A 23,550-nucleotide genomic window follows, 5' to 3' on the forward strand; every position below is an offset into this window, starting at 1 on the left:
TTTTAAATTACAGGATTTACTTTATCTGCAGTTATTTTTCTGCTGTTTATTCGGTTACCAATAATAATAATAAATATATACATTTGTTTTCTTCTTAGGGAGAGGACCAACTTTAATATTGCAGCTTCCATCAATATAATTGTCTGCATCATTTCCAATCCACCGTATATTTTTGGGGTAAACACACACAAAATATATTTTCCTTTATTATTCCCTGCAAACCCTACCACCCCTCCCCTAATTGGAGTAAACTAATAAACAATAACACTTAGGCTTCCACTTCCAGCTTAAACATGCTATATACATTTTACAGGCACAATCTCTTTGATAATAGTTATATTAGGTTTGTTTTCAATCCTGGCCTTCCCTTTATTTCTCATGTCCATCCAGTTCTGAACCTACATACATTTTACAGATTATTTTACAATTGTTATCTTGTCGTCATTAGTCCCACCCTTCGGCTTCATGCAACCCCTACCGTCTAGCTCTTAACACCATCCATTTTGGATTTCTATTTGCCATATATTTTTCAACTGTGCTGTGATGTTTCACAAAAGTTCTGAACCTTTCTATTCTCATAGTTACTACAGATTGTACATTTTCTATTGATCGATTGACTAGGACTTCTCAAATTACCCAGTATTGCTATCTGCAGAGTTAGCTCTAGGTAAAATGTTGCATTTCTTCAGCATTTCCTGGACCTGCGACCAAAAACGAGCTACATATGGACAGTACCAAAATAAATGATCTAATGACTGCCTCCTCGCAGCAAAATCTGCAGAGCTGGGAAGGTTGACACACACGTTCAAAAGTTTGGGGTCACTTAGAAATGTCCTTGTATTTGAAAGAAAAGCAAAAAAAAATGTCCATTAAAATAACATCAAATTGATCAGAAATACAGTGTAGACATTGTTAATGTTGTAAATGACTATTGTAGCTGGAAACGGCTGTTGTTTAATGGAATATCTACATAGCGTATAGAGGCCCATTATCAGCAACCATCACTCCTGTGTTCCAATGGCACATGGTGTTAGTTAATCTAGGTTTATCATTTTAAAAGGCTAATTGATCATTAGAAAACCCTTTTGCAGTTATGTTGGGACAGCTGAAAAAAACTGTTGTGCTGAATAAAGAAGCAATAAAACTGGCCTTCTTCAGACTAGCTGAATATCTAGAGCATCAGCATTTGTAGGTTCGATTACAGGCTCAAAATGGCCAGAAACAAAGTACTTCTGAAACTCAACAGTATATTCTTGTTCTGAGAAATGAAGGCTATTCCATGCAAGAAATTGCCAAGTAACTGAAGGTTTCATACACCGCTGTGTACTACTCCCTTCACAGAACAGAGCAAACTGTCTCTAACCAGAATAGAAAGAGGAGTGGGATGCCCCGGTGCACAACTGAGCAAGAGGACAAGTACATTAGTGTCAAGTTTGAGAAATAGATGACTCACAAGTCCTCAACTGGCAGCGTCATTAACTAGTACCCGTAAAACACCAGTCTCAACGTCAACAGTGAAGAGGCAACTCCGGGATGCTGGCTTTCTAGGCAGAGTTCCTCTGTCCAGAGTCTGTGTTCTTTTGCCCATCTTATTCTTGTCTTTTTATTGGCCAGTCTGAGATATGGCTTTTTCTTTGCGACTCTGCCTAGAAGGCCAGCATCCCGGAGTTGCCTCTTCACTGTTGACGTTGAGCCTGGTGTTTTGCGGGTACTATTTAATGAAGCTGCCAGTTGAGGACTTGAGGTGTTTTGAATGCGGCATCGTTTTGCGTGTCAATTCATAAACCATGTGCCATGGAATCAGGACATCGAAAATCTCTTCCCAACTATTTTGCAATCTATATGGCACACCTGTCAATTATTTGGTCCTGAAATGAAACTGATATATTTTTTATTCATCACAATTTTCTTTTAACCAATTTTGGTCTTTAATGCATGGCCGACAGACAAGTTCCTTAATTGTTTCCCCTTCCACTTGCCTCTTCCATTTTTGCGGTAATGCTGCAATTCGTTGGTTGTAATTTTGGGTAGAGCAGACATTTCCATTTATTTGTGTTAGCTGCACGTGTGACATAACTCCACCAGTCCTACTTATGATATACAGTATGGCAAAAAAGTATTTAGTCAGCCACCAATTGTGCAAGTTCTCCCACTTAAAAATATGAGAGAGGCCTGTAATTTGCATCATAGGTACACTTCAACTATGACAGACAAAATGAGAAGAAAAAAAATCCAGAAAATCACATTGTAGGATTTTTTATGAATTGATTTGCAAATTATGGTGGAAAATAAGTATTTGGTCAATAACAAAAGTTTCTCAATACTTTGTTATATACCCTTTGTTGGCAATGACAGAGGTCAAACGTTTTCTGTAAGTCTTCACAAGGTTTTCACACACTGTTGCTGGTATTTTGGCCCATTCCTCCATGCAGATCTCCTCTAGAGCAGTGATGTTTTGGGGCTGTTGCTGGGCAACATGGACTTTCAACTCCCTCCAAAGATTTGGCTAGGCCACTCCAGGACCTTGAAATGCTTCTTACGAAGCCACTCCTGCGTTGCCCGGGCGGTGTGTTTGGGATCTAGGGAGTTTTTCCTAGTCACCGTGCTTCTACACCTGCATTGCTTGCTGTTTGGGGTTTTAGGCTGGGTTTCTGTACAGCACTTTGAGATATCAGCTGATATACGAAGGGCTATATAAATACATTTGATTTGATTTGATCATTGTCATGCTGAAAGACCCAGCCACGTTTCATCTTCAATGCCCTTGCTGATGGAAGGAGGTTTTCACTCAAAATCTCACGATACATGGCCCCATTCATTCTTTGCTTTACACAGATTAGTCGTCCTGGTCCCTTTGCAGAAAAACAGCCCCAAAGCATGATGTTTCCACCCCCATTCTTCACAGTAGGTATGGTGTTCTTTGGATGCAACTCAGCATTCTTTGTCCTCCAAACACGACGAGTTGAGTTTTTACCAAAAAGTTATATTTTGGTTTCATCTGACCATATGACATTCTCCCAGTCTTCTTCTGGATCATCCAAATGCTCTCTAGCAAACTTCAGACGGGCCTGGCTTAAACAGGGGGAAACGTCTGGCACTGCAGGATTTGAGTCACTGGCGGCGTAGTGTGTTACTGATGGTAGGCTTTGTTACTTTGGTCCCAGCTCTCTGCAAGTCATTCACTAGGTCCCCCCGTGTGGTTCTGGGATTTTTGCTCACCGTTCTTGTGATCATTTTGACCCCACGGGGTGAGATCTTGCGTGGAGCCCCAGATCGAGGGAGATTATCAGTGGTCTTGTATGTCTTCCATTTCCTAATAATTGCTCCCACAGTTGATTTCTTCAAACCAAGCTGCTTACCTATTACAGATTCAGTCTTCCCAGCCTGGTGCAGGTCAACAATTTTGTTTCTGGTGTCCTTTGACAGCTCTTTGGTCTTGGCCATAGTGGAGTTTGGAGTGTGACTGTTTGAGGTTGTGGACAGGTGTCTTTTATACTGATAACAAGTTCAAACAGGTGCCATTAATACAGGTAACAAGTGGAGGACAGAGGAGCCTCTTAAAGAAGAAGTTACAGGTCTGTGAGAGCCAGAAATCTTGCTTGTTTGTAGGTGACCAAATACTTATTTTCCACCATAATTTGCAAATAAATTCATTACAAATCCTACAATGTGATTTTCTGGATTTTTCCCCCTCATTTTGTCTGTCATAGTTGAAGTGTACCTATGATGAAAATTACAGGCCTCTCTAAGTGGGAGAACTTGCCCAATTGGTGGCTGACTAAATACTTTTTTGCCCCACTGTAATTTACAAAGATGTTTTCTAAACATTTAATCAAAAATTAGTTATGTTTATCAATTAGTATATTGGAGTTTAACTACAATATTTGTTCTGTCTTTTCTGGTCGATTAAAATGAAATTGCAACCAACTTTTATGGCTTCATTAAAAAATAACCATATTTTGGACATTATTTCATTTTCAAATAACCTAAAGCGAGCATTTGTAATCTGAATAAAGGGAAAAGGGCCATTCTTGAACATGGGGTGAGATATTCTTACTAATTTGCTAGAGAACCAGTTTGGATTTAAGTATAACTTTTGTATGACTGATGCATTTAGTGAGAGGTCTAACGCTTTAATATTTAATAATTTCTGCCCTCTGAATTCATATGCATTTACATGTTAATAGTGTCATCTGATTACAACGATGTCTCATATTTGAACTAAAACACAATCTATTAGCTTCCAGAATTTAAGTAGGTATCTCTAGCTGTCAGATAACACATTCTGATGAAATGGCTTGTCCTGCACTTTGTAAACAACCCACAGTGCATTGTGTGAATGCTGGAAAAGGTCTAGGTTCCTAAAGAGGACTTGAACAACAAAAACAGGTCAAGTGAACTGGGAAGGGGCATAAAGAGAACAGAGTTACTTAGCTTATTTTTATCCCAGAGTTTTAAAGAGGACTCAGGCCTCTATTAAAAATAACTGATCTATATGTGAAAACACCCTTAGTGAACTACTACTGAACCCCTGCGCTTATCTACTGTCTGATTAGGCAAGGTCGCTGCCTGTCCACTTTATTCCCACTCTAATTGGTTTAGAGAGGACAGGGCCGAGGTTGTGGCCTGGACAGTATTCACTCTGCTTTGACAAGACAAGGTCATTTCAGACAAAAACCTGGAAAATGTCAGACATCTTCCATGACTATTTTCGCCAGTGTTTGAGATGTAACTAAATTTTGCAGTAGCTTGGTGGTAGTTGAACTAAATTCAAATCTTGGTAGTGTTTTCAGTAGTTAATCACGTTTTTGCAATGTAGCGGTGTAGCTAACTACTGGCACTCCACTCGTTTTTTGCCAAAAATACAGTGAAATAGGCAAGAATTTCCCTTGAAACAGTTTGCATTTAATAGGCTAAATTACACATTCTGTTAACCTGTTAGATCTCTAGGGGCGCTATTTCATTTTTGGATAAAAAACGTTCCCGTTTTAAGCGCGATATTTTGTCACGAAAAGATGCACGACTATGCAGTTTTGGAAAGAAAACACTCTGAAGTTTCAGAATCTGCAAAGATTTTGTCTGTAAGTGCCCCAGAACTCATTCTACAGGCGAAACCAAGATGATGCATCAACCAGGAATTAGCAGAATTTCTGAAGCTCTGTTTTCCATTGTCTCCTTATATGGCTGTGATTGCGCAAGGAATGAGCCTACACTTTGTCGTTCGCCCAAGGTCTTAGCAGCATTGTGACGTATTTGTAGGCATATCATTGGAAGATTGACCATAAGAGACTACATTTTCCAAGTGTCCACCTGGTGTCCTGTGTGGAATTCGGTGCGCAATTGCCAGCTGCTCGTACTTTTCCATTTGATATAGGGGAGAAACCATGTGTCCAAGAACGATGTATCAATGAAGAGATATGTGAAAAACACCTTGATGATTGATTCTAAACAACGTTTGCCATGTTTTCAGTCGATATTATGGAGTTAATTTGGAAAAAAGTTCGCGTTTTGAGGACTGAATTTTCGGATTTTTTTTGGTAGCCAAATGTGATGTATAAAACGGAGCTATTTCTAATACACAAAGAATCTTTTTGGAAAAACTGAGCATCTGCTATCTAACTGAGAGTATCCTCATTGAAAACATCAGAAGTTCTTCAAAAGGTAAATTATTTTATTTGAAGGCTTATGTTTTTGTTGAAATGTTGCGTGCTGGATGCTAACGCTAACGCTAACGCTAAATGCTAACGCTAAATGCTAACGCTAGCTAGCTACTTTTACACAAATGATTGTTTTCCTATGGTTGAGAAGCATATTTTGAACATCTGAGATGACAGTGTTGTTTACAAAAGGCTAAGCTTGAGAGATGGCATATTTATTTATTTTCATTTGCGATTTTCATGAATAGTTAACGTTGTGTTATGCTAATGAGCTTGCTGATAGATTTACACAATCCTGGATACAGGGGTTTTTTCATAGCTAAACGTGACGCAGAAAACGGAGCGATTTGTCCTAAACAAATAATCTTTCAGGAAAAACTGAACATTTGCTATCTGAGAGTCTCCTCATTGAAAACATCTGAAGTTCTTCAAAGGTAAATGATTTTATTTGAATGCTTTTCTGTTTTTTTGTGTAAATGTTGCCAGCTGAATGCTAATGCTAAATGCTACGTTAGCCATCAATACTGTTACACAAATGCTTGTTTTGCAATGGTTGAGAAGCATATTTTGAAAATCTGAGATGACAGTGTTGTTAACAAAAGGCTAAGCTTGAGAGCTAGCATATTTATTTCATTTCATTTGCGATTTTCATGAATAGTTAACGTTGCGTTATGGTAATGAGCTTGAGTCTGTATTCACGATCCCGGATCCGGGATGGGGAGATCAGAAAGGTTAACATCCGAGTCTAGGGTGATCTGTTCTTGCAATTTGTAGGCTATGAAATTTCAGATTTAGATATGAAAATGTATCATGACGTAGTGAACTACTTTTTCAAAGTAACTTAAGTTAAGTAAACTATATTTTTCTTTAGGGTAGCTTAACTTCAAGTGTTAGGTAATTGGTAAAATATATTTTAAGTAGCTTCCCCAACACTGATTATAGCCCATATTATGCCTACTCTACTAAAATACCATACATATAAAAATCGGTACTGTTTGTAAGAGCCAGGTGATTAGCTCCCTCAGCTCCAGCACCTTTCCAGTGGTGTAAAGTACTTAGTAGTACTTTAAAGTATTTTTTTTACTTAAGTCGTTTTGGAGGTATTTGACAACTTTTACTTTACTATATTCCTAAAGAAAATATTGTACTTTTCACTCCATTCATTTACCCTGACAACCCAAAGTACTCGTTACATTTTGAATGCTTAGCAGGACAGGAAAATTGTGAAATTCACACACTTATCAAGAGAACACGTGGTCATCCCTTCTGCCTATGGTCTGGCGGACTCACTAAACACAAATGCATCTTTTATAAATAATGTCTGAGTGTGGGAGTGTGCCCCTGTCTATCCATGAATTTTAAAAACAAGAAAATGGTGCCGTCTGCTTTGCTTAATGTAAAGAATTTGAAATGATTTATACTTTTGATACTAGAGTATATTTTAGCAATTACATTTACTTGTGATACTTACGTATATTTAAAACCAAATACTTTTAGACAAGTAGTATTTTACTGGGTGACTGTCACTTGAGTAACTTTCTATTAAAAAGGTATCTGTACTTTTACTCAAGTATGACTATTGGGTACTTTTTCCACCACACCCCACACTGACAGCATCTGTCTCTGTCTTGTTAAGCCCACTGTCCCTAAACTAGTGTACCCCCCAACTCCTCGAGTACCCCCCAACAGCACATTTTTGTTGTAGTCGCGGACAAAGTCACCTGGTTAATCCAGGGCTTGATGATTAGTTGGCAAGTTGAATCAGGTGACGTTGTCTGGGGGGGGGGGTACTTGAGGACAGGAGCTGGGAAACACTACACTAAACCACCTTGTATAATCAGATCAAGAAGCTATGCCGTCACACCCAGCGCGGGGAGAGTAAGATCTGCGTGTGTTAATCCTGACGGCTACTATGTGCCTGAGTGAGAGACAGGACAGTCTTGGCAGTGTGTTTTAAACTTGATTTCAATGTTAACGATATTACAGTGGACCGGTAGTATCAAGATAAAGTCAGGCAATCTGGGGCACAAAGCCACAGATTATTAACTACATCAAAGCATACAACAAGTTAACACTTTTTGCAGTCTCATTGTTAGCTACGTCATAGGTTATTATGCATTCCATAACAATATGTACTGAACAAAAATAGAAATACTACAGAGTTATAGTTCATTGTCCCGGGTTTGTGGCTGTCGAGATCCCTGCTGTTTGTTGTCATCAATCTTCCCCGTGACCTGCCCTGTCTGGAACTGCGAGGAGTAACCTACGTTGCTAGCTACCATGACAAAGACCAAAGCCGGCGGGGGTACCGTTGAGGACAGTGGTGTCTATCACACATGTAGGATTTAAATAAATAAATAAATAAAGATACCTACAAGCAGTTGTTACAACAAGAAAATAGCTTCAAGTGTTTTGTTCAAATACTCGTGGATTCCAAGAATGGACAACCTGACCAGAGGTCCAGGACCTGAAGAACAGCTTGCAGTTCTGCCAGGGTCAGCTCGATGAGTTGAAACAGGAGAACGGCAAGATGACAGCAATCTGTAAGTCATTGAGAGAGGACATCAGTTGTGTGTGTGAATCCATGCAACAATGACTTGAACTGATTTATTTTGAGAGACAATCAAAGGCGGAACATGGTTGTGGACAGAATTGCAGAATCTCCACGAGACCTGGATGGAGTCTGAGGACAAAGTGAAGGAAATGATCTCTGAGAAATTGAAGATGGACCACAGGAAGATTGAGGTGGAGTGCACCCACAGAACTGGAAAACCCACCCAGGTGATAGACCCAGGCCGATAGTGGTCAAGTTCCTGAGGTTCAAGGACAAGGTAGCTGTTCTGGAAAGAGCCAAGAACTTGAGAGGAACTCATATCTTCCTCAACGAGGACTATCCTGAAGCTGTGAGCCAGAAGAGGACAGAACTGATCCCAGCCATGAAAGCTGCCAGAGCCCCTGGGGACATTGCTTACATCCGCTATGACAGGCTCATTGTCCACCCTACCTCCCAGAAGCCTGGAAGGGATGAGAGAGCCAAGCCTATGGGTTTGTAGCTTAAACCCCGCAGCACGTACACACAGACCAATTGATTAATGGACTGCTGAATATATTTTAAAAAATGATTTTGCTTTGTTTGCTCGTTTCAGTATTAAGCCCATCTCTGATAAGCTACCGAGGAACGGGCTGAAAATAGCCCATATTAATATATGTAGCCTTAGAAATAAGGTTCATGAAATCAATAACTTGCTAACATCAGATAACATACATATATATTAGCTATTTCTGAGACTCACTTACTGTAGATAATACATTTGATGATACAGCAGTAGCAATACAGGGATATAACATCTATAGAAGAGACATACATTCTTATGGGGAGGTGTTGCTGTACACACACACACACACACATATATTCAGAGCCATATCCCTGTAATGCTTAGAGAAGATCTTATGTCAAGTGTTATTGAAGTGCTGTACCAAGTAAACCTGCAACCATATCTAAAGCCTCTTCTTTTGGGGTGTTTCTACAGGCCACCAAGTGCTAACAGTCAGTATCTAAATAATATATGTGTGAAATACTTGAGTGTATGTGATGTCAGAGAGGTCTACTTTCTTGGGGACCTGAATATTGACTGGTTTTCATCAAGCTGTCCACTCAAGAGGAAGATTCTTACTGTAACCAGTGACTAATCTGGTTCAGTTTATTAATCAATTTATTAGGGTGTTTACAAACACTACAGGAACAAGATCATCCACATGTATCTTTCACATTTTTACTAACACTGTGGAACATTGTTCTAAAGCTGTATCAGTACCCATTGGATGCACCGATCACAATATAGTGGCTATATCCAGGAAAGCCATAGTTCCAACAGCTGGGCCTAAAATAGTGTATGAGAGATCATACAAAATATTTTGCTATAACTTGTGGATGTTAAAAATATTTGTTGGTCTGATGTGATTAATGAGGAGTATCCAGGCGCTGCATTTGATTAATTTATTAAATTGATTCTTCCAATTATTGATAAACATGCACCTGTTAAGAAACTGACTGTTAGAACTTAAGACTCCATGGATTGATGAGCTATTGAAAAACTTTATGGTTGAAAGAGATGGGGCAAAAGGAGTGGCTAATGAGTCTGGCTGCACATCCGACTGGCTTACTTGCTGTAAATTGAGAAATTATGTGACTAAACTCAACAAAAAGAAGAAGAAGAAACTGTATTATGAAGCCAAGTTCACTGATATAAAGAATGATGGAAAAAAACTTGAGTACTTTAAATGAAATCATGGGCAGAAAGACAAATTCAACATCTTTCATCAAATCAGACAGCTTATTCATCACAAAACCATTTGATGCTGCCAATTATTTGAATGATTATTTTATTGGCAAAGTGGGCAAACTTAGGCAGGAAATGCCAACGACAAACAGTGAGAAATTGTATTCATGCATAAAGGAAAAGAAAAGCATTGCAAGTTTGAATTTTGTAAAAGCTATTGTGGGAAAGGTGGAAAAATTGTTATCAATCAATAATGACAAACCTCCTGGCATTGACAACTTAGATGGAAAGCTACTGAGGATGGTAGCTGACTCTATAGCCACTCCTATCTGTTATATTTTGTATCTGAGCCTAGAGGAAAGTCTTTGTCCTCAGGCCTGGAGGGAAGCCAAAGTAATTCCGCTACCCAAGAGTGGCAAAGCAGCCTTTACTGGTTCTGACAGCAGACCAATCAGCTCGCTGCCAGGTCTTAGCAAACTGTTGGGGAAAAATGTGTGTTTGACCAAATACAATGCTATTTCTCTGTAAACAAATTAACAACAGACTTTCAGCATGCTTATAAAGAAGGGCACTCAACACATACTCCACTAACACAAATGAAGGATTGGTTGAAAGAAATTGATATTATTGACCATAACCCGTTGTTGAAAAAAACTTGAGTTATGGCTTTTCAACCTCTGCCATATTGAGAATTCAGAGCCATCTAATAGAACTCAGAGGGTTTTCTTTAATGGAAGTTTCTCTAATGTCAAAAATGTAAAGTGTCGTGTACCGCAGGGCAGCTCTCTAGGCCCTCTACTCTTTTCTATTTTTACTAATGACCTGCCACTGGCATTAAACAAAGCATGTGTGTCCATATATGCTGATGATTCAACCATACACGTGTCAGCAACCACAGCTAATGCAGTCACTGAAACCCTCAACAAAGAGTTGCAGTGTGTTTTGGAATGGGTGGCCAGTAATAAACTGGTATTGAACATCTAAAACTAAGTGCATTGTATTTGGTACAAATCATTCCAGAAGTTCTAGACCTCAGCTGAATCTGGTAATGAATGGTGTGGCTGTTGAACAAGTTGAGGAGACTAAATTACTTACCGTTACGTTAGATTGTAAACTGTCATGGTCACAACATATAGATTCAACGGTTGTAAAGATAGGGAGAGGTCTGGCCGTAATAAAGAGATGCTCTGCTTTTTTGACACCACACTCCAAAAAGCAAGTTCTACAGGCTCTAGTTTTGTCGAATCTTGATTATTGTCCAGTAATGTGGTCCAGTGCTGCAAGGAAAGACCGAGTAAAGCTGCAGCTGGCCCAGAACATAGCGGCATGTTTTGCTCTTCATTGTAATCAGATGGCTGATATAAATACTATGCATGCCAGTCTCTTTTGGCTAAGAGTTGAGAAGAGACTGACTGCATCACTCACATAAGAAACACGGTGTTGAAAATCCCAAATTGTTTGCATAGTCAACTTACACACAGCTCTGACACACGCTTATGCCACCAGGGGTCTTTTCACAGTCCACAAATCCAGAACAAATTCAAAAAAGCGTACAGTATTATATAGAGCCATTATTGCATGGAACTACCTTCCATCTCATATTGCTCAAATAAAACAACAAACCTGGTCTAAAAAAAACAGATAAAGCAACACCTCGCAGCACAATGACTCTCCCCTATTTGACCTAGATAGTTTGTGTGTATGCATGTAGGCTACGTGTGCCTTTAAAAAAAATGTAGGTAGTTCTGTCTTTGAGCTGTTCTTGTCTATTGATGTTCAGTATTAGCTAATTCTGTAAAATGTTTCATGTTTTGTGTGGACCCCAGGAATGGGGTTCCTAATAAAATACCCAAAAATATAAGGAAATCAGTCCATTGATATAAATTCATTAGGCCCTAATCTATGGATTTCATATCACTGGGCAGGGGTGCAGCCATGGGTTGGCATAGGCCCACCCACTTGGCAGCCAGGCCCAGTCAATAAGGAGTTTTTCCCCACAAAAAGGGCTTTATTACAGACATAAATACTCCTCAGCACCACTCTCCCCCCCCCCTCCCCTCAGATGATCCAACAGGTGAAGAAGCCAGATGTGGAGGTCCTGTGCTGGCGTGGTTACACGTGGCCTGCAGTTGTGAGACCGGTTGGACGTACAGCCAAATTCTCTAAAATGACGTTGTAGGGATCTATTAGTAGAGAAATTAACATTGAATTCTCTGGCAACACACTGTTTAATCAGCTTCTTGATATGCCACACCGGTCAGGTGGATGGACTACCTTGGCAAAGGAAACATTTTCAATAACAGGGATGTAAACAAATATGTGCAGAACATTTTAGAGAAAAAAAGCTTTGTGCGCATATGGAACATTTGTAGGATTTAAAAAAAATTCAGCTCATCAAACATGGGACACTTTACATGTTGCATTTATATTTTTGTTCAGTCTAATTAGAATGATGAAAGAGGCTGGTTTCCATATCATTCAGCGTAGAGCGGCCAAGCCGCATTAAAACCCACGAACAAGTGACTGAACACGGCGACTGCTCGTGTTCAACGTGGGGACTTCATAGTGCACAACCCGGCACGGGAGCGGGGCGGTACGAACAGCAAATAAAAGCGAGGATGGGCTTTCCCTCAGTTTCCTGCCACATGTGATGCACAGGGAATTAGGAAGTGCCAAAAGTTCAGATGCTTATCAAAACGTGGCTGAAAATACAGCAGTAAACTGCATGCAGATGTCTAGAAGTTTGCCTCCCCATTCACGCTCACATGGAGAGACGGGGAGCGAATTTAAAGCCAGTTTAGAGTGTGGGTATCGAGGGATGCTAACCATTAGATTATCCTACATGCACAATCAGGCCTGGTAATTAGGTCACCTGTTGGACATCCGATAGTGACCACATTTGCTCCTTTACTTCAGTGAATGGCACAAAATGATGCCCGAAAACAGTAATCTATTCTCATGTCATTGCATGTGTTTGATCCCGCTGCCACCGTTTTCAATAAGGCATAGGGGCACTAACGCACACTAGGGCTAGGCATTATAGTAGGCCCAATCTCTGTCCATTCCACATGAGTAGAGTGACTGAAATGTGTTGCAGAAAGTAGCTACACATCAGTCAGAGCGCTGTCTGCTGACAGAATGCCCGTTCGTGAATGCGGGAATTTGATTGTTAGACCAACGAGCAAAGATTTCTCATCTGAGTGGAGAAGTGCAACTGAAGCACAAAAGTCAAGCAGAAGTTACAATAAGAAGCATTTTAGATCAGCGTTTGCAAAACGCAGCAAGATATTTCTTATGCTTCTCACCCCCCCCCCCCCCCCCCTTATGTGAAAAACATAATTCTGGGTTAACACAACCCCTGTGATACAAAATCTGGTTACAGTAACCCATCTGCAAAGTGTCCTGACAATTGCCTGCAGTCTGTCATGTTTTCATTCAGGGGATTCTCCTCTATTCACGGGGCCTTGTAATGCACTCAGACAAGTTATGAAGTGCCTGTGTAAATCGTTCTTCCTCTTCCTACAGGCTCGCTCTCTCTCTCTATACAGCCAGTCTACTCCTCCCCCTGTCTTTTACAGCCCATCTATTCATCTGTCTCTCAGCATTTAAAAAAAACATTTTTTTAAAAACATCAATATACCATTATTCATTCATTTCCCCTCCTCGCAATAACAAAACAAGGTCAGTGAGGATAGAACGAAAATGTGCAAAAATGTTAGGAGGCTATTGGTTCAAACGAGCTCTAATGGCACTTCTACTTCGATGACAATAGGATTGAGGCAACAGTTTGTTTTCAAAACTATATTTTAATTCCTTTAAAAAAGGTGCTACAATTTCTCCACTATGTGGAAGCTAGGTGAATTGAATACAGGACTAGACTGCATTCAAAACAAAATCTCTCCCTCATCCAATTTCCCCGTAACATGGAGACTCACGCTTGAGCGTTTTACTTTTTGTCCTCAGCTGTAAAGTGTTTTTTTGCTTGTTATTGAAAATATATTTAGACAGTACAATGACTCCCTACACTATTCAGTGCTTGTTTTCTCACATAAACAGAAATTGAACAGTGTAGAATTTTAGCAACCAGGAAATTACAGCGATTTCTACACTGGCCACTAAATAGTCAAAACAGCTTTCCCATTTTGACAACAGATACCGCTTTAGCGGGAGAAATAAATATGCAAATAAGACAGCCAATCACAACACTGGCAGGTATTCAACACGGTAAAACACTATCATTTAACTATTGCTGCAGATATATGGTCATTTTCTGAAATTACAACGCAAAAAATGTAAAGAAATCCTATTTGTAGCACCTTGAAGTAGTTTGAAGGGACAAACTGCAGTTCAAAGGGCAAGAGAAATGTAACCACTCAAATTTATACAGAAATAATAAATAGATGTAACAAATCGCAAATTGCCCCTTTAAGTATGGCGCTGAATATTACTGCAGCTACGGTCGTTTACACAATAAACAAGTTACAAAACAGTGTCAAGTTTGATGATGGGAACTTCCATTATCATGGGGACCAAGGGTCTGCCATAATATGCCAATAACATTTTAAGAAACTGTCCAAGCGTGTCAGTGGCTGAAAGTAGTGGTGTTATGCGTGAGCAATGGTTTCCACGCCGAGAGAGGAATTCTCAGCTTGAATGTCGGGCCCACCACCTCAAGGCCAACAGGACTGAGCTGCTCTTCCTCCCGGGGAAGGCCTGCCCGCTCAAATACCTCTCCATCAAATCGACAACTCTACGGTGCACCCCTCCCTGAGTGCAAAGAACTAAATAAGCGTTGTTGTACAATTAACGGACAATACACTGCATTTCAAACAGTCAGGAACAATCTAATGAATTCAGGGCTTGTAAAAGTATACCTAGGCTAAATATAAGCCTTCCACAACCACATGGACCACATTTATAAAGCACAGACTAGACAGCTAGCACATAATAGTATTGTGGCTAAAATGCAGCAAGCAGTACCACAATGCCACACGCAGCAGAAACTGAGCATACATTTTCCCAGAATCATATTCATTGATACTGTTGGACCAAACCTCAAAGGCAAATAGCGAGTTGAAAATGCTTGCTGTCAGAGAGGAAGAAGTGATCTTTTGCCTTTGCTGTTGTAAGTGGCAGGGGGAGGGGTCTTGGTGTCTGAGTTACGAGTGACAAATTGCATAGTGCGCACAGAAAGAGCGATGGAGACGAGATCAAAAATAAATAATTATCATAAACTAAAATAAAACTTGATTCTTGCGATACAGGCATTTGGAACATTGCGCTAAAACATACAGTACCGGTCAAAAGTTTGGACACACTTACTCATTCAATAGTTATTTTGACTATTTTCTACATTGTAGAATAATAGTGAAGACATACAAACTATGAAATAACACATGGAATCATGTAGTAACCAAAAAAAGTGTTAAAATCAAAATATATTTTAGATTCTTCAAAGTAGCCACCCTTTGACCTTGATGACAGCTTTGCACTCTTGGCATTCTCTCAACCAGCTTCACTTGGAATGCTTTTCCAACCGCCTTGGAGTTCTCACATGCTGAGCACTTGTTGGCTGCTTCTCCTTCACTCTGCGGTTCAACTCATCCCAAACCATCTCAATTGGGTTGAGATCGGGTAATTGTGGAGGCCAGGTCATGTGATGCAGCACTCCATCACTCTCCTTCTTGGTCACATAGCCCTGACACAGCCTGGAGGTGTGTTGGGTCATTGTCCTGTTGAAAAACAAATCATAGTGCCACTAAGCACAAACCAGATGGGATGGCGTATCGCTGCAGAATGCTGTGGGAGCCATGCTGGTTAAGTGTGCCTTGAATTCTAAGATCTTCCTTTCACCTACTCTGCGTCTCACAAAGACACGGTGGTTGGAACCAAAAATCTCAGATTAGGACTCATCAGACCAAAGGAAATAATTCCACTGGTCTAATGTCCATTGCTCGGGTTTCTTGGCCCAAGCAAGTCTCTTCTTATTATTGGTGTCCTTTACTAGTGGTTGCTTTGCAGCAATTCGACCATGAAGGCCTGATTCACACAGACTTGAACTCCGTGAAGCATTTATTTGGGCTGCAATTTCTGAGGCTGGTAACTCTAATGAACTTATCCTCTGCAGCAGAGGTAACTCTGGGTCTTCCTTTCCTGTGGCGGTCCTCATGAGAGCCAGTTTCATCATAGTGCTTGGCGGTTTTTGCGACTGCAATTTTCTGGATTGATTGACCTTCATGTCTTAAAGTAATGATGGACTGTCATTTCTCTTTGCTTATTTGAGCTGTTCTTGCCATAATATGGACAAATAAAGTACAAATAAAGAAACCATTGAGTATGTGTGTCCAAACTTTTGACTGGTAGTGTAAATAATTTAGAAAAATGGGATTGTATTTTCTTCCCTTACATTACAGGTAAAAATGGAAATCGACAACTCTCTGACTCAGTCTTCATCGGTTTCTTTCTTGTAAGCATTTTCCTATCCTGGAGTCAGACCTTGTGGAAATCTGTGGTAGAGAAGATAAATGTATGACAATTTAGCATAGACATTACATTCCATCTAGTGATCATCATGATTTTTATAGTTTAGGCATATAGTTAGCTAGTTGTGGTGTTACCCAGCGAACAATAATAGTCCTTGCTAACACTAATAAATAAGTTACCTGCATTGAAAATGAACGAATGAACTAAGTGTATTGACACTAGTAGCTAGCAAGCAAGCTAGTGTTAAGATGCTGAGTGTGCCTCACGTAATAACCTTGGGTAATGGATACCCCGAGAACAAGGTTAAGGGAAGATCAGACCATCGAGCCCAGTTAACGTTAGCTAGCTAGAGAGTAGCAACTATACCATATTTAACCACCTTTAGCTAGCTAGCCTTGGTTAGAAAACTAGCTAGCTAATAAAAAAAAAGTTGAACACCCCCTTTGCATGGAAAGTCTATTCTGTTTTAGGTAACATGCTAGCTAGACTAATGGGCAAGCCTGTCAAAAACGAAAACGTACCTTCGCTCTCCCGTGTTGACGTTTTTTTGATCTACAACACTTTCTTTCGCTGCAATGTCTGGATTTTGTACACAGACTTTCTCGAACCCCAGTCTTTGCACACTTGTTACATGTTAATGTCAACACGTGGGCTTGTTTGAGGTGGTCGTTATTTTGAGCGTGTTGTGCAGATCAATGTTCCCTCAAATTTTTGTTCAACACTGAGCAAATTTCAGGTCGGCTGAGCGCAAACTCGAATGTTGTGAAACTTTTGTGCAAATTCCAGCGTGTGTTTACAGTGAATTGAAGCTGTACCCACATTAAGTTACAGTTTCAGAAAGTGGTCAAGTAGGCTACTGTGGCTGCCAGAGTGGCCTGCCATAAAAAAAACAATGGAGAAAATACATCCCATAACATTTTAATGTGGAAATAGACGTTTTATCATTCAGCCTACAGTAGCAGCCAATGTGTGCTTTTCAATGTAGGCCTACATTTCATGAGACTTTCGAAAGAAAAAAAAAGTATGCAGAGCTTGACTGTAACCTGTTTATCCACTTGTCCGTCAGACAAGGAGGTGACTAAGGTTTGTTTTGTTTGATGCAAGAAACCACTTTACAAAAATAAAATTCATTATTATTCACATACCATTATTAGAGAGAATCAGACAAACGATGCTAACATATGCCTATTGGCTACTTAGCTTATTCAAGCCCGTCTCAATACAAGGGAAAAAAAGAAAATAACTCTTTACCCGACTCACTTTTCAAAGATGTATTGTGCCCTTGTAAGAAACAATCCCTCCCCCATTGCTGACTGAAAACGATCTAGGACTGGACTAATAACTCACTAATTAGCAAAGGATATGAACAAATGTGTACACGTGGCTTTGATATCAAAACAAGCACATCTACTCACGACCACTCATGCTGTAAACACAGTCAAAATCAAAGTGAATGGCACGGATCCATTATAGCAACGGTCTATTTGCATAAAGTCCTGCAGCTCTGATTGGTTATGCCGCACTGGTCTGCGTAGAGTACGGGCTGGGTCGTGCATGTTTACACAATAGAATCCTACTCCGATGTTCCGCCTAAAAGAAAATCTCTTGTATAGTTTGTTTTGGTATGTTGCATTGAAAGTGGCTAATATTGCGTTGACTTGATCACAATTCCCAAAGTAAAGGGAAACGTTGATAGTGTTAACTAAGGCGGAAAACACTTAGAACTTAGAAACTTCGAAAATTTTGTTCAGTTCAATCTTGTGCTTCTCTGTGCGGGTTGATATTTATTCTGCACCAAGGAATCTCATCCAAACGTGAGACTGTTCCTCAACAGTGAAGCCTTGCAAGGTTACAGTGCATTCGGAAAGTATTCAGACCCCGTCCCGTTTTCCACATTTTATTACGTTACAGCCTTATTCTAAAATGGATTAAATAAAATTCTTCATCAATCTACACATAATGACAAAGCGAAAACAGGTTAAGAAAGACAAAAAAAGAACTACCTTATTTACATAAGTATTCAGACCCTTTGCTATGAGACTCGAAATTGAGCTCAGGTCCATCCCGTTTCCATTGATCATGCTAGAGATGTTTCTACAACTTGATTGGAGTTCTGTGGTATATTCAATTGATTGGACATGATTTGGAAAGCCACACACCGGTCTATATAAGGTCCCACAGTTGACAGTGCACGTCAGAGCAAAAACCAAGCAATGAGGTCGAAGGAATTGTCGGTAGAGCTCCGAGACAGGATTGTGTCGAGGCACAGATCTGGGGAAGGGAACCAAAAAAAATAATTCTCCAACATTGAAGATCCAAGAACACAGTGGCCTCCATCATTCTTAAATGGAAGAAGTTTGGAACCACCAAGACTCTTCCTAGAGCTGGCCGCCTGGCAAAACTGAGCAATCGGGGACGAAGAGCCTTGTTCAGGGAGGTGACCAAGAACCCGATGGTCACTGACAGAGCTCCTCTGTGGAGATGGGAGAACCTTTCAGAAGGACAACCATCCCTGCAGCACACCACCAATCAGGCCTTTATGGTAGAGTGGCCAGATGGAAGCCAATGCTCAGTAAAAAGGCACATAACAGCCCACTTTGAGTTTGCCAAAAGGCACCTAAAGAATCTCAGACCATGAGAAACAAGGCTCTCTGGTCTGACGAAAACAAGATGTAACTCTTTGGCCTGAATGCCAAGCTTCACGTGTGGAGGAAACCTGGCACCATCATGCTATGGGGATGTTTTTCAGCAGCAGGGACTAGGAGACTAGTCAGTATTGAAGGAAAGATGAACGGAGCAAAGTACAGAGATCCTTGATGAAAACCTGCTCCAGAGCACTCAGGACTTCAGACTGGGACGAAGGTTCACCTTCCAAAGGAAGGACAACAACTCTAAGAACACAGCCAAAGCAACACAGGAGTGGCTTCGGGACAAGTCTCTGAATGTCCTTGAGTGGCCCAGCCAGAGCCCGGACTTGAACCCGATATAACATCTCTGGAGACCTGAAAATAGCTGTGCAGCAACACTCCTCATCCATGCATGTATGTATAGAACTACTTGACTAAAATAATCTCGGTTGACCAACAGCCTAACAATCGACCAGTCAACTAATTGGTGTCAGCCCTAAAACCATTATTCAACGAAGCTTTATAGGCATACAATTTGGCAAGCACGAATGACTCCCACATTCTTAACCATAACTTTTTTGAATGTGTCGATTTGAATTTATGGTTTATTAATTCACCCATTGTCAAATGCACAGTCAAATGATTCAACAATTTAAAGTATTTTTAAAAAAATGTATCGTTTCTGAACCCGTTTTGCCATCAAGACTCCAGAGCCCTTTATTGCAGAGATGTGTCAGCGAGGTGGTAGGTTATCAATTGGCTAACAATTATCACGTGGTTTGTGCAGGCAGAAATATTGTGAGTTGGGATGCTATAGGACACTTGAACACTTTGTAACAAGCATGGTAACATGCTTTGTTACACCACTATAATTAGACTGCAATTACAGTGTAGTTATGAATTATTACAATTAATTACAATACTTGTTACAGTGTAATTACTTATGTAATAAGGACCCCTTAAAATGAAGTGTTACCAAAAATGACAATTAAATCCATTTCAATCCCACTTTGAAACGCAACAAAATGTGAAAAAGTTCAAGGGGGTGTAGATTACTATAGGCACTATTATTATTATACTTTTTACTTTGAATTAGTTATACTATTTTGATATTGATTACTGCGCTGTTGGGTAGAGCTTGCAATGTAAGCATTTCACTGTACTTGTGCATGTGACAATACAACAAACATGGCATGGCATCTTATGTCCGGCCAGGGCTGGCAGACATTAGCTGGCTGCATCTTTTTTTCTGTAAATATGTTTTTCATGGCATGGGTGTGGGGTGCATGCACTTATGTCATCATTGAAGACAATTAACCAACCAAATAAGATCCGCAGTGGGATCTAATATAACATGTGCAGCCTATAGGATGTCACTGACAGTTGCAGTCATAAGACTAACTAGTTTTAACTAAGGTTCTCCAACTACAGTCCTGAAGTGCAGACTTTTAGTCCATCTGTACTCATCTCTATCACATCCGTTTCAAATGACCAACTAAGCATGATCGTATTCAGTCTGGGCCATATTAGGTGGAAGGCCTTATCAGGCAGTAACTTACGCTCGAAATCAGACTCGTCGGACCCGTCTTCGTCTCCATTTGACTCGGTTTGCATCGGCTCCCCATCAAACATCACTCCTTTCCCGAGCTTGACAGCAGCACCCGCCCCATCTTGGCTTCTGGTGTCCCGCAAGCGCGTGAAATATTGCACGGCGAATTCCACCAGGTCCGGTGGCCTCTGTCGAAGCACCTCCACCGTGTAGCCTTGCAGCAATTCCGTCAATCCCACCGGTATCTCGATACTCATGACTGTGTTTAGATGGCGCTACCTAACTACAAATATGTTCAGGTATACTGTGTTTTTCTTACAAAAATATAAATGTAGCTAGCTACGAATTCTATCAGTCCATGTGTAGCACGCTAGTTAGCTACTGTGAGATAGCTGACACTGGTAATAGCGTCAGAGAAACTGGGTTAGCTTGCTGACATTGATGAGCAGTTCACCGGAGAGGTTGCTTAGTTAAGCCAGCTAACACAATGTCCAAGCAAATAGTGACACTTCTTTTTGTCGAAGGGAGGTCGGTCTTGTGTAAAGAATGAAATATGACCAGTGACGTTAGCGTTAGTTTATGATATCTGACTGAGCTGTCAAGTTGGGTAAGTTAGCGTTAGCTAGATAGCTCGCTCGCTCGCTAGATGCTTTTATGACAGCTGACCCGTAAACGTTAGCACAAATGTTAACGACCGTTAGCTGGTTCCCTCGCTGGCCTCCCTGTTCTCTTTATTTCGCCTCCTCTTTTTCGCCCGTCTCCTTGCCAGGGTAGCGGCTCAACCCCTCCGGCTAATGGTATAACGGATCAATATCAACAGCACGGAATAATTGACCTAGCTAGATAGCTAACTAATTATATCCAATCTGAGTTAAACTAGCTAGCTGATTAGCGAACAGACGACGTAGCTACTTACTACTGTTACACCAGCTAGCAAACTATCCAGCTAATTTAGCATATAATTAATTATACTTTGGAGGGTGGGACTTGTGAATGTAAGTTAACTTTAGCTAACAGGTTTGTTCCGATTAAATAAACTAACTAGAACATATAATTAAATAGCCGAGGGCTGACTTAGTATTTATTATACGCATAAGTAACGGCGGTTATAGCTAATGGATCACGTTACTTTAGTTAGCTACCGGTAACTAAACTAGCCAACAAGCTGGCTAGCTAGAAGCGTCTGATGTTACGATTGCAGGCAGTTCAGACAATCCGAAACCGGTGTATCCCAAGCTCCTGTAAACAAGGAGCGTCAGGGACAACCTAGACGTTACCTTGAATCCAAATTACCCAGTGTTTCAAAAAAAATGTGTGGTATGTTGGTATCGTCACTTGTGATATTCGGTAAATCCGTTTCTGCCTACAGTTGAGGCTCTTCTTTTTTCTTTTTCTTGCTCCACCACACGAGCGTTATTTTCGGGGGCGTGGTCACTCTACAGGGATGAACGTAAGACACAGTTGATTGACCAATCCCCTCGAAGACTCATGACGCGCAAGGATTTATCGCGTTCATTTAAGGCCGAAGGGGCGTGCACAGAGGAGGACGATGAAGGAGGGGGCGAAAGACGCTGACCAGTGACGCCTGTCTGAATGGGCGCGTTCGATATTGCAGCCGGCTTTAAAGCCGAGGAAAGATTGACTAATCGACAAATCACCGTGCATCAGAAATAACTACTCAGTATTGTTTGTAGATCACGCAGTCGGTCAAAAATTACATATGAAATATCATGGTTTTGATGCTCTCGAACACGGCCTTAGAGTGGCTCACCAAGCATATCAAAGGGAAGGGATTGGGAACACAATTGTATTATAATCGATATATATTTGTTCAATGCATTTCAATAAGAATACACAGTGTATTTGTTTTTCTTTCAAGATAACAGTATTTGTATTACCTGTAGTTGGCCCTGTCTGTTTTATTGGGGTCCAACAGGTAGGCCCTGTTTATTTAGGCCCTATATATTTTGACCATATTTGGCCTATATGGGCCAAATCAAACAGACCCTAGTTGTGGCCTTTCTTACAACTGTGTTAAGAATCTCCCCACATAATCACCGGAGCCAATTCATGCATGGCTTTCCCACATGTATGCAACATGTTGTATGGCAAATATAATGCAGCCTATTCCTGGTCTCCCTTACCTCAGAGGCATAGGTAAAGCCGTTGCCATGATCACATTGGAACTGGCTGACTTCAAATCCTCAGATTAACCGACCACTTGTAGGAGAGTCTTGCCTTGAGTCTCCCTCTGGTGGATAAAGTAGTACAATAGCCAAAGAGTATATAGTTATGCTCCAACAACAGTGTCGTTCTGAACAATATTTCCCAGGCCCTGTAAAATGAGCTACATAATACAAGTGGTTAATCTCTATGGTTATACAGTGATTAATTCCCTGGGGAGGTTAATCTTTTGGCACAGGCTCTGTTTTTTTTTTTACTGGGTAAAAATAATGCAGCACTGAGAATGATTGACAGTGACAGATGGGGATCCAGATGTTTTGGACCTCTCCAATTGGCTCACAGCGCTCCTTGTTATTTATTTATTTTTCGAAACAAGGCTTTAGTGTTTTTCGTTACGGTAATGTGGGTCCCAGCAGTCTGTGTATATAGTGTGACAGTAAGGCCTGGCTATTCATGACTGTTTGTTTGTTGATTGCAAGAGAACCAAACAGTTGAATAAGGTGGACACAGCCAGACTTACTAATGCTGTGTTCATCATCACAGACATCCATATTGCATTTACCATTCTATTGTGCTCCCAATATGGCATCAGTGATGTCAAACCCCATATCATGAAATGACTGGATAATTCACAAAATTGCTTTATGGAACACTACAATTCTGTACTTTGATATGGCGTGTTACAATATGATAGATTTAGTTTTTAATGTATAATAAGTATTTGTTTAATGTTTTTAAATGTTTATCTATGTGAGTTGTTTACAGAAGTC

At 40.5% G+C, this 23,550-nt stretch overlaps 1 protein-coding gene across 2 annotated transcripts in view; it reads right to left on the reverse strand.

Moving 5' to 3' along the window:
• Nucleotides 1-22,063, reverse strand: part of prkar2aa (protein kinase, cAMP-dependent, regulatory, type II, alpha A) — a 43,384-nt gene extending 21,321 nt beyond the window's left edge. The window contains exon 1 of one of the 2 annotated variants that reach the window (XM_021615687.2): nucleotides 20,607-22,063. In XM_021615687.2, the coding sequence (XP_021471362.1) occupies nucleotides 20,607-20,853 (247 nt within the window). In that variant the 5' untranslated portion in view covers nucleotides 20,854-22,063. The remainder of the gene's footprint in view (nucleotides 1-20,606) is intronic. The other variant, XM_021615686.2, reaches the window with a different exon arrangement.
• Between the last annotated feature and the right edge of the window lie 1,487 nt (nucleotides 22,064-23,550).

The sequence above is a fragment of the Oncorhynchus mykiss genome, chromosome 9, assembly GCF_013265735.2.
Source record: "Oncorhynchus mykiss isolate Arlee chromosome 9, USDA_OmykA_1.1, whole genome shotgun sequence".
In the NCBI taxonomy this organism is placed as follows: domain Eukaryota; kingdom Metazoa; phylum Chordata; class Actinopteri; order Salmoniformes; family Salmonidae; genus Oncorhynchus; species Oncorhynchus mykiss.